The 12,021-nt window shown below is 45.8% G+C and overlaps 1 protein-coding gene across 1 annotated transcript in view; it reads right to left on the reverse strand.

Annotated features, from left to right (window-relative positions):
- SUN2 (Sad1 and UNC84 domain containing 2) overlaps positions 1-12,021 on the reverse strand; it is a 155,411-nt gene that overhangs the window by 110,402 nt on the left and 32,988 nt on the right. Inside the window, exon 3 of the mRNA XM_033929464.1 lies at positions 9,401-9,570. Coding sequence (XP_033785355.1) covers positions 9,401-9,570 — 170 coding nt within the window. The remainder of the gene's footprint in view (positions 1-9,400; positions 9,571-12,021) is intronic.

A 12,021-nucleotide genomic window follows, 5' to 3' on the forward strand; every position in this document is an offset into this window, starting at 1 on the left:
GTCCCCCTCTGCCTCGCTGAGACGGACGTCTCGGAGGCGGTCTCGAGAAAGCCGGGGTCGACTTCTGAGGGTATCGGCGCGGCGGAGGCCGAAAGGGTTTCTGCGGCGGGGGCCTAGGTTTGGGGCGGACCAGGGATGCTAGAGAGCGCTCCTGTTCCGACAAGCGCTTGGTCGCCGCATCCAATGACTCGTCGAATAACTCGGACCCCACACAAGGCAAGTCTGCCAGGCGTTCCTGCAGGTTTGGGTCCATGTCGAGGGTGCGAAGCCAGGCCAAGCGGCGCATGGCCACCGCGAGGGCCGACACCCTCGAAACCAGCTCAAAGGCGTCGTACACTGCATGGAATAGGTACAACCGCAATTGAGACAGGTTGGACATAAACTTGTCGAATCCTGCTCTTTGGGAGTCCGGTAACGAGTTTCGATATTGAGGAAGGTCCTTCACCATACCACGCAAAAAGGAGGAAAAGGTGAAGGCGTAGTTTAGAACCCTGGTGGCCATCAGGGAATTTGAATAGAGGCGGCGGCCAAACTTGTCCAGGGTCCGCCCCTCCCTGCCTGGTGGAACCGCCGCAGAAACCCGTGAGGGCTGTGATATTTTAAGAGCAGACTCCACCAGAAGAGACTGGTGTGAGAGCTGCGCCTTATCGAACCCTTTAGGGGGAATCGTCCTATACTTCGATTCCATTTTTGAGGGCACAGACGTGACTGTAAGAGGGTTTGACAAGTTCTTCAGCCAGGTTTGCAGAAGGACACTGTTGAGAGGGAGTCTAGGCACCTCCCTAGGAAGAATGGGGAGGTCCTGTTCCTCCAAAAATTCTTTGGAATACCGAGAGCCTACCATCAGGTCAATCCCCAGGGCTTGGGCCATGTCCTGAACGAAGGATGAAAATGAGGACGGCCTAGCCTGGGGGGAGGGGGTTCTCGACCGCCCCACCGAGGAGAGGGGGGAGGCCTCATGGGAATAATGAGGATCCCTAACCGATCCCGAATCCCAGGATCCCCTCTCGAGGGCCCTCGAGGGGGAAGGGGAAGTTGTCCTCCTCGCAGAGCCCTTGGGTGAGGACCCCGGGGTTCGTGGGACACTCTCCCGTTTCCTCGGCGAGGCGGCCCGGGAAGACTTCCCATGGGGTGAGCGGAGGAGCCTCGGGTTGTCGAGGCGCAACTCCGACACCTGCAACGCCTCGCCCCCGAACGACAAGGAACGGTCGCGCCGAGGCGAGCCTCGGGGCCGCTTAGACTTCCTCGATCGACGCCCCGTCCGAGGTCGCGTCGAGGGCGAGGCGTGTCTGGAAGACCCGGAGGAAGAGGAGGAAAGACGGCGCACTCTGCGCAACTTTTCTTTGGGCCTTATACTCCGCTCAGGGGGTTCCCCCGAGGTCGAGGTCCGGGGCGGGGCCGAGACCGAGGTGAACGGGGTCCCAGTACCCGAGACCGAGGTCGCCGAGGCCTGGGCTCCCGAGGGAGCCGAGGCCGGGGCCTCCGAGACCGAAGGCGTCCAGGCCGAGGTCGAGGCCGCCGGAACCGCAGCACGCTGCAACACTTCCAGGGCTCCCGACAGCTCCGATGAGATCAGAGCTCGGAGGAGATCCTGGAAGGCCGGAATCCCCACGAAGGTGGGGAGTTCCGAGTCCGGGGCACACTCCCTGGAGGGCGACCTCGGTCTCGAGTATTCCCTCGGGGTGTGCGGAGTCGAGGTCCGATGCGGGGCCGGGGTCGACCCACCCGCCTTGGCCTGACTCGAGGATGGCTTCTTTGCTGAAGGGGATGGAACAGAGGACTTACCCGAAGCTTGCTTCACTGACGACGCCTTCGAGGAGGAGGGCCGAGGCGAGGCCGAGGCCCCCGGGGACGCCGAGGCCGAGGTCAAGGCCGGGGCCGAGGCCGACGTCGAGGCTTTAGGCGGCGCATCGACGGCGAACAATTCGGCCATTCTTGCCTTACGGCGACGGAGGGCCCTGTTTTGGAAGGTAGCACAGCGATCACACGAGTCTGTCGGATGTTCGGGCCCAAGGCAGACGATGCACCACCGGTGAGGGTCAGTGATGGAAAGCAACCTCTCGCACCGGTTGCACTTTTTGAATCCCGTAACAGGACGGGACATCCACGAAGAAAAAGAAGAAGGCCGGGAACGTACCGACGTCCCGCGGCCACGGATTCCGGGAGCCCCCGGAGTCCGATGAAAAACGAAAGACTTTTTTTTTTTTTTTTTTTTTGAAGAGAAACGAAAAGAAAGAAACAGCACCGCGAACTAATTCGAAGGAAAACAAACTAAACGCGGCAGCTAGAAGGCAAAAACACTGGAGCTCAGATCCACAGGGCTTTCTTGCTCCGCGGAAAAATTTGAACTGAGGACCACGAGGTGGGATGCGCCCTCTAGTGGGCGAGAAGGCACGCACATGCGTGGTGCAGTGTGCAAACTTGAAACTTCAATCAAGTTTGCTTGAAAAGCTGTCCGCGCCGGGGCTCCGTAGATGACGTCACCCACATGTGAGAATATCATGCCTGCTTGTCCTGGGATAATAGCTAGTACTTGTTGTTACATGCAAAATGAGCTCATACAGCTGCATCTGGCAGCAAAGTCCCTCACATAGCCATTATAGAAGGCTGCTAGTATTCTTTAAATGTAAGCGTGAAGAAGGTACTTTTATGGGGATTTGAAAATGCAAGATTCTGTTAACAAATGCCAAACACTCCTAAGCTCCTCCCAAAGGAGCATCCCTGAATGTACCCTCGCCAAAGGAAATCATGCAACATGATATCTGCCAGTGATCCTTCTCAAAGAGTAGCCCCCACACTTTGGAATTCACTCCTAGAGTGCCTATGCCTAACTCAAGACCATCTCTACTTCAGATAGATATTGGGGAAGCCACTGCTTTCCCTGGATCAGTACCGTGGAATGTTGCTACTCTTTGGGTTTCTGCCAGGTATTTGTGACCTAGCTTGGCCTCTGTTGGAAACAAGAAACTGGGCTAGATGGATACTGATCTGTCCCAGTATAGCTATTCTTATGCTCTTATGAAAGCCTGGCTCTTCTTCCAGGCCTTTAAAGGCTGCCACTAATTCGTATTGTATCAGTTCTAGCTTGTCACACAGACCAAGCAAGACTTGTTCCACATACAGTACAAGTCCAAAAATCCAGACTGCTAGAAGATTGTGTCAGTCCGGATTTGGGGACTTTCCAGATTCTCAGGCAGTGCTTTTAAAATTCAAATTTAAGAAATAAAGAAAATAGGAATAAGCCAATATTGCTTTTTTATTCACTAACAAATACAGAAGCAGCAAAGAGAGAGCATAGGGGGAGTGGAAGGATTAGATAAGCAACATTTATAAATTTGTGGAAAGTTTGGAGGACTGAGGTGGGCAGGTAGATGGAGGCAAGAGATATCAATAGCAATGGGGGGTGGGGGGGGGGTGTTTGCAGCCCATGGAACTTTCTTGGTACTATTTTGTCGACCTTAAAGTAAAAAAGGAAATTAACAGGTAAGCTTACAATTTTAATCTTCCTCGTTATACTGGAGTGCTTCTTTGAATCTACTGAATTGGAGCTCATCAACAAGCTTAGTGCCATCACCCTAGGCCTGTATAAGGACAATAGATTCATGGCTCACTACAGGTGTGAATGGATTTAATTATTTTGAGATTATCCTGTCTTTATTCTCTTTAAATTACCTTAGCTGTCAGTTAACTGAACTATGCTGCTATTATCACTCCATTTTCAAAACCTGCCCTGCGCTTCCTTCCCTATGCATCTTCATCTATATTTACACACATCCTAAATAGATCTAGCAATGTGTACTATATTTGTCCTATTTAGTCTCATCCTAGATAATTCTAGTTACACTCATCCTAATTTATTTCCATTTACTATATTCACCATATCTTAAACATTTCTGGAAAGATCTACTATGTGCATGTCTTGTCATGCCCTCTTATTGTGTTCCTAGTGGGGGGGGGGGGGAGCCTGTTATTTTCCTCCATGTTGCTTCCTCCCTCCGTCGACTCACAGTTTCAGTTGAAGTAGTCTGAGAAAAGAATAGTCTTTATCCCTTTTTTGTATTTTCTGGTGTCCTTTTCTAGCTTTAATTCCTTCGGTAGGGCGTTCCACCATGTTGGAGCCATTACAGAGAACATTCTTGCCCTTGTGCTTTTGTATTTGATGTCTTTGAAAGAGGGTAGTAGAGACTCCTGGCTTGAGCAAAGGGCGCGTGATGGAGTATGGTTATGTAGTCTGGCCACAAGATATTGCGGTTCTGAGAGGTGGTGACCTGGCTGTGATCCTAGTGACTCTGAAGTGGCCACTTCAGAGTCACTAGGATCACAGCCAGGTCACCATTAGGTCCATGTGGGGACTGCTCCATACATCCATGATGATCTGGAAGATTGCTGGAGCCAATTACCAGTCTCCAGGATCTAGCAGATGATAGCTGAGAAAAAAAAAAAAGTTGGTTTGAATAAAGTCTACCCTTACTAACCACCAGATTAGAAAAGCCATTCACATAGCACTCAGAACAGTCCATTAAAGAGCTGCAGTGGGTATTACAGGGAAGAGAATTTGATGGCTTTAGACATCGCCTTTTCTATCTGTTGGCTACCTTAAGATCATCAGATAGGTAGACTACAGAGAGATGTGCAAGATTCTGTTCCACCCAATGAATCAGTAGGTCTGCCTCTTGTGCTAATGACACATTGTAGGTACCTCCTTGCTTGTCAATGTAACCCACACTACCTTGCTCTGGATTAGGAAAAGAAACCAAAGAAGCACCAACCTGACTGCTCGTCTCAAGCCGGCTTATCGACCAAGACACTTCAGTTGCAGAGAGCAAGCCCCAAGACACCTGCCCTAGAAAGGGCCTCCCTCCATCCAAATCATGTGGGCTTGTGTCTATTGTGATAACTATCCACTTCAAGGGTTCCAATGGTACCCCTGCCAAAAGGTTTCTGCCATTAAGTCATTAAGCCAGGCTTTCCCTAAGCCTCCACCAGGAGTGGGAGCCAAACCAGAAAATCCTGATAATGGGGGGATCCCCGAGACATGAAGCTGAAGCATACGAGCCCTGGCCCATAGGACTAATTCTAAGGTGGTAGCCATCAAGCCCAATACACAGCAAAAATCGCAAACTGGAAGCACCCTAAAAAAGAAAGTTTAAAAACCTGAAACTGAAGCTTGCTTATTCTGTCCTGGGTCACGAAGATCCTGCCAATCCAGAGGTCAAATAGAGCCCTTATGTATTCCAATGGTTGGGTTAGGATTAGACTGCTTTTCTTATAATTTACCACCCTGCCACTCCAGTTGGCTAGCCAAACTGGCAGTCATATTTTGAGCCTCTTGGGCTAATTCAACTTGAAAGAGACACTTGTCCAGATACAGATGGACTAGGATGCCCTCTCTATGCAGGAAGATTGGGCTGTCACCATCACTTTGGAAAATATTCAAAGGGCAGTGGCCAATCTGAATGTCAGGGCCTGAACTAAAACTGTTTGCCCAATATGCAGAACTGCAGAAAACCTCTGATCCTTTAGGCAAATCGGAATATGAAAATATGTTTCAGACATGTCCAGGGACAACAGACTTTCTCCTTCCCCAATCACAGAACTTCTCCTTCCCCAATCACAGAACTAAGAGTTTCCATACAAAACCAAGGAATCTGCACCTTCAAGTTTGAGGATGGGCTGGAATAACCTGTATTTGGAACCATGAAATAGAATGCAGAATGCATCCTAGCTTGCTGCAAGAACTGGCACTGTAGGCTCTGGCGCAATAAGTCTGGCTTGGATCTATTGCACAGCCAAACTCTTTACCCTGGATGTACAAAGGAACACCATAATGCTGTTGAGATCATGGGAAGCTGACTCAAGAGAATAGCAGTCACAACAATAGACAAGACCCACTGTAAAATCCCTGGAGGTGCCCTCTCTTTGGCATTATCTTGGGCCTTTCCTACGATTCCAGCACCATTGAATCTTGGCTTCAGAACACCACAAAAAGGCCAATGCTGAGCCCCAAAACGACCAAAGTTGAAGACTGCTTTCAAGGCAGCAAAACCTGGCATCCCCTAAAGATTCTAGTAAATGAATGGGGTTGGTCCTCTGACAACTTTTGAGGCTTTCATAATTCCCCAAATTCTGTAGAAGTTTCCCACTGGCTCAGAGATACTCAAAAGGCCTCCAACACTTGAGAAATAAGGAAAGATAACATCTCCTTCTGAAAGAGTGGCAGCACTCAAGTTCCTTCTCCATCTGAAGCGAGTTCACCCTCTTCTAAAGATCCTGGGACCTGGCACCAGAGACACAAGGGGTTCCCTACTCAAAGCCTCCTGGAATCCCACATCAACTGCCTCATGAGACTGTGGTCCAGGGGAAAGAGATGATAACCTCCCTGAAGGACCTAGGTGGGCTTCCAGCATGCCATGAGGAAGTTAAAATGGCATCATGTACTGCCAAAAATGTGCTCTCCTGTGAGGAAACCAAGTTTCCCTGCCCTGGAGCTTTTTGCATTTGGGACAGCCAAGAGCTTTGCTAATTGCCTCGTCCGCTAGAATGGACCTCACATTGCATGCAGGCACTGTCCGAATGAATTCTCTCATTCTCACAGCACAAGCTACACTCAGACCCACCCAACATTTGATCCTACACCTCCAGGGAACCTTCCGGCAATACTGGCTCTCTCTCCTCATGGCAATGCGTTGTAGTCTATTCTTGACACCAGAACCCGCTGTCAGTTGGGCAACCTCTCTCTACTCCCTTCACCTGCGATATGCAATCCTGACTGAAATCTTGCCAGCCATTTTGCTTTTTAGAACTTTGTCTTACTTTGCAGCATTAAAGGTGACATAAGGGAAAAGGAAGGAGAAATGAAGGGGAAGGGGGGAATGTCTAGGTGCACAGCATGCCTAGGGGCCACAATAGAAGTTGAATACACCGCCCCAACTGTCCAATGGTCCCTTGTTAGAAACCTAAGGGTCCAAGACCCCTTCCCTATCCTGCTTAACCAAGAGCCACTCAAAGTTCCAAGAGCAAAACACACCACTGATCCAAACCAAAATCCTGAGGAACCAGACATTTTATAGGTGGCGATCACCATCTTGTTGATTGCTGCCGGTGTTAAACCTGTAGATTCAATACCAAGCCATGTCTGGGCACCAGCAATAACATTCCAGGTTTGCAAAACCAACTAACTCGTATTCAGCATTTAACCAGCTACGGGTTTCCACATAAAAGATAGAACAGACTTTTATGCGATCCTATTTATGTGGTTAGACTGGATGGTTTAATGCTGAACTTAACTAACCAAGTGCTGATTCCGCCCGGAAACACCTTCAACACAACTGGTTTTGTTTGGTACCAACTGTTGGCTCTGAAAATTAGCTGTGGCCCTGAAAAGGCAAATTAGCTGGCTAAGTATCCGATTGGTTAAATCACATAAAATATGGACCTGGATATTACCTGAAGAACTTGGCCAGGGAAGACTATCTACAGACCACTTCCTTCTGGAGAACTAGCATCTTCTCACTCAGGAGAGTCAGTCTGCAGACTGCAGCCCTGGGAAGCTTGGACCCTCTCAATCAGATAACAGCCTGAGACCACTGATCTGGGAGTAAAGGGGTCTCTTGACCAAGGGAGACAGCCCATAAGCTACTGCCCTAGAAGATGGGATGGCTACTACCCAACATGCAGACCCAAAAGGCCCAACAAATCTAAGGGAGCCTCGATCCTGCCATGCTAGAACATTTGCTGCTAACTACTGGAGACAGATAATACTGGCAAGCATCCCGAAGACACACTGCAAAGCTGTTTCTCTATCTCCACTAGATGTTTGTAGAGTGATGTTTGTAGCTAAAGTCCTTGGAATAATTCTGGACTCTTCTCTGTCCTTAGACCTCCAAGTAAATCATTATTTTAAGAAAGTCTTTTTTAGGCTTAAAATAATTTAGGACAGCTTGCTTCTATTTTGATGAAAATCATTTTACTCTATTGGTTCAGTTTGATACTATCTCAATTAGACTACTGCAATGTTTTATATCTTGAAATCTCAATAAAACTAAAGCAAAGACTTCAATTTTTGGAGAATACGGCAGCTCAGTTAATTTTCAAATCAAGTAAATTTGAGACTTTGTTAGTGAGGCTTTGCTGGCTCCCATTTTATGCTTGAGTTTTATTTGTCATCTTGTTGGTTTTTTTTAAGATTATACATTGTCTGACTTCTTCTCATTTGACCCAATTAATCTTCTATTTATTACAGAGGATAACGAACATTAGATTGTCTAATGTTAAAGATTTCTTTCATTTAGTAGGGTTCACTTTAAGAAACAGCTAGAAGGATCATTTCTGTTTCAAGCAGTGATTTGGACCTGCTTACCGTTAGCAGTAAAGCTGCATTTCTTCTTATATATTGTGTTCTGTAAACATTTGAAAACTTATCTGTTCCAAAAATACTTGGTTGATAATTATTCTCAGTAGGCTTATATTTTGTTTACACTTAGGGCTCCTTTTACAAAGGCGTGCTAGGGCCTTAACGTGCAGAATAGTGCGCGCTAAATTGCCGCGTGTGCTAGCTGCTACCGTCTCCTTTTGAGCAGGCGGTAGATTTTTGGCTAGCGTTTGCTATAGCACGCGCTAATCCAGTACATACGCTAAAACCATTAGCGCACCTTCATTAAAGGAGCTCTTAACGTTTCTTATTTATTGTACAACATTGTACTTCACTTTGGTTAGAAGTAGCCCCCTTTTTGGGAAATTACAAAAAGCCTAGCCTTGTCCCCCTTTCCAGGCAGACAACAGAACATAACGTACAGAACAGACCATGCAGGAATGTAGTTGGCAACAGACTTCCTGGTTATCTGGGTGGAAAGATTCAGGGTAAAGTGTTTCATTAATTATCACAGTATCTAGAATGCTTAGAGCTAATGTTAACATTGCTCTAAACCAGGGGTGTCAAAGTCCCTCCTCGAGGGCCGCAATCCCGTTGGGTTTTCAGGATTTCCCCAATGAAAATGCATGAAATCTATTGGCATGCAATGAAAGCAGTGCATGCAAATAGATTCATGCATATTCATTGGGGAAATCCTGAAAACCCGACTGGATTGCAGCTCTTGAGGAGGAACTTTTGACACTCCTGCTCTAAACAGAGGAGCACGAGGTTCTCTGATGCAGGACCCAACTTTCTGCATACGTGTTCTATTCTTCTAAAGGGGATAAGGGATAGGGACTTGTATACCGCCTTTTTGTAGTTACACAACCACATTCAGGTACCGTACTTCAAGCATAAAGATCCACCACAGATTGGCTGTAACTTTGAGAGACTGTATAGCAATCTTACAGGACTGTGCAATGTGCAGCACTGCAGTTTTCGCTGTCCTTGTGACCATGTGCTTCAGCCAGCTGTGTTTATCATACTCACCCCAATGAGAGTCCTTCTCCAGCTGCTCATCCAAGAACGATGTCCTGGCAGTAGGCTCCCTGCCGCTGCTCACGTAGGTGACCGTCTCAGTGTAGTAGGAGGAAGTGTGGGGACTCGAACGTGGGATTGGAGATGCTCGCTTAGTACTGCTGGATTTCTTTCTAAATGTCCTGCAGAAGAGGGAAGGAAAAAAAAAAAAAAAAAAGAGACATGACAAAGAATGCTCACGTGAGAGGGATTCTCGGCTCTAACAGGAAAGAAAAAGACGCAAGATGAGTGACAAAGGGAAAAGGGACAGGCTGAAACTTGAAAACTGCCTACAATTTTCTCACTCTGAAAGTTTTCTATGCCACTCGGGGCTCTCAGGTTATTCCATCTGTTTGCAAGATAGCGATATCTCATATCCTGTGATATTTCGTACCTAGAACCGCTACATACTCTTTTCCCAAAGCTAGATTAATAAAAATACACCCCATTTTATAGCAAAGACAGATTGCCCACGTCAGATCTTCATAAATATAGTGCAGCTTACAACGTGAGTCTACTGGATTAAGATTCCTCTTATAGTAGCAGATATTCAGAAAGATTTAGAACGTTGGGACAAGATGTATATATCTTGGTTAGGGCATATGGAGGTGATAAAAATGATGATCCTCCCAGAAGTTTCTTTATCTCTTTCAAGTATTGCCAATTGAAATTCCAAAGTCTTATTTTCAAAGATGGAATAGAAAGATATTGACATTTATTTGGGGAGGAAAATGTTCAATGGTAGCCAGCTATGCTATGTTCAAGTCTAAGAAGGAAGTGGGTTTAGGTCTACCCCATTTAGAAAATTATTTTAGAGATGCCCAGTTAATAATAATAATTTATTTTCTTATATACCACCCAACCGGAAGTTCCAGGCGGTTCACAGCAAGATAACTGAGACATATCAGTGAAGACACAAAATACAGTAAAATTCAGTGGAATACGATACAGCAGTTAAGAGCGATAGTTGAGTGACACTCATGCCCACTTAAATTATGGGTGAAGGTAGAACAAGATCTGTTGGAGGGGGTGCAAGGTTTGAAATATTTACCTTGGGTAACCCTGGGGGAAAAGGAGTTGGTAAATATAACTAATCCATTTACCAGTTATTCAATGAGGGTATGGAAGGGTGCAGCAAAAATAAATTGTTGGATAAAGAGAAAGGGATTAATTTTTGTCCTATATTATATGCACATGATTATATACCAGAAAGAGAACCCAGATTTTTAAGAGATGGGAATGAAAGGGACTGAGGTATTTTGGACAATTTGCAGATGGAGAGGGAATTAAAGCCTTTGGAGATCTCCAAAATCAATACCAGCTTGTAGAAGGAGATCTTTTACCCTATCTACAGGTGAAAAATTATGACATCTAGGAAAGTAGATAAATGAAAAATGAGGAAGACGGAATTTGAAAAAAGGCAGGGTAATCTGGTTACGAAAGGGTGCATTTCCTGGTTATGTAAAATTCTAAATGCAGATGAGGGGAGGAAAACATTATATACCTAGATGCTTACAAGAAAATTTTCAAAAAATTGAGAGTGATTCAGAATACTGCCGTTCGCCTCATTTTTGATTTAAAAAAAAAAAAAAATGGTAGCATATCACTGTATGCATTATACGTCTTTTATTTTTGTTTTTTAAAAATATTATCGCGTTTTAATCTGTTTTCCCCTTTACTCTTATTTTTGTAAAACGCTTAGAGAGGCATAATCAAAAAAAACATCCAAGTCTCCTTTTGGCCTAAGTCAGTAGACCCTGAAGTTGGCAGCAGGGAAATGTCCATTCTCCAAAAATGCTCAAATATTTAAGTCACTAATATCTAGTACAACAAATCTAAGGGCTCTTTTTACTAAGGCGGGCTAGCGTTTTTAGCGCACGCACAAAACTACCGCATGCTAAACCGCACGGTACGCTTCTAGAATAACACCAGCTCAATGCTGGCGTTAAGGTCTAGCACGCGCGCTATTCCACGCGTTAAGGCCCTAACGCACCTTAGTAAAAGGAGCCCTAAATCACACCATTCAAGTACTAGTATATAATTGCAATGCTGAACCCACTCATTTAAGACTGTGGGATATATACCAATCTATAGCTAATTTACAATTTCTTGTCTGTTTTTTGCATGGACCTTCAGAATACAACCAGGCACATTCTACTTCTGGTTTGTTTCAATCTCCATCGGTCCAACTTTTATTGAATAGGTTAAGGAAAAGCCTTCCAGTCAATTCCTTTGTTCACGACGAATTTGCTCTTCTTTTGGGGATTTTAAAGATCAAGCGAAAAAAAAAGAAAGAAAGATTTTATCAGCGCGGTTATCCCAGGGATATTGACACCAGGAATATATTTGTGCCAAGTTTGCTCAACGTGAACTACTGTTGAATTACCATGAGGAGAGGTCTAATCTTAAGTTGATCTTTGTTCAGAAGTATACTCCTCTCTCATCCAAAATCAATCAAGTCATCTTAAAAAACACTGGCACGTTGCAAGAATGGCCCATGTGGAATATCCAGAGAAACCTATTTTCTCCTATAAACGTACGAGAAATATTGGTGAAATGGTTAAAAATAATATTCAACCATTGAGAACAAAGGG

This window comes from Geotrypetes seraphini, chromosome 2 (assembly GCF_902459505.1).
Source record: "Geotrypetes seraphini chromosome 2, aGeoSer1.1, whole genome shotgun sequence".
NCBI lineage: Eukaryota > Metazoa > Chordata > Amphibia > Gymnophiona > Dermophiidae > Geotrypetes > Geotrypetes seraphini.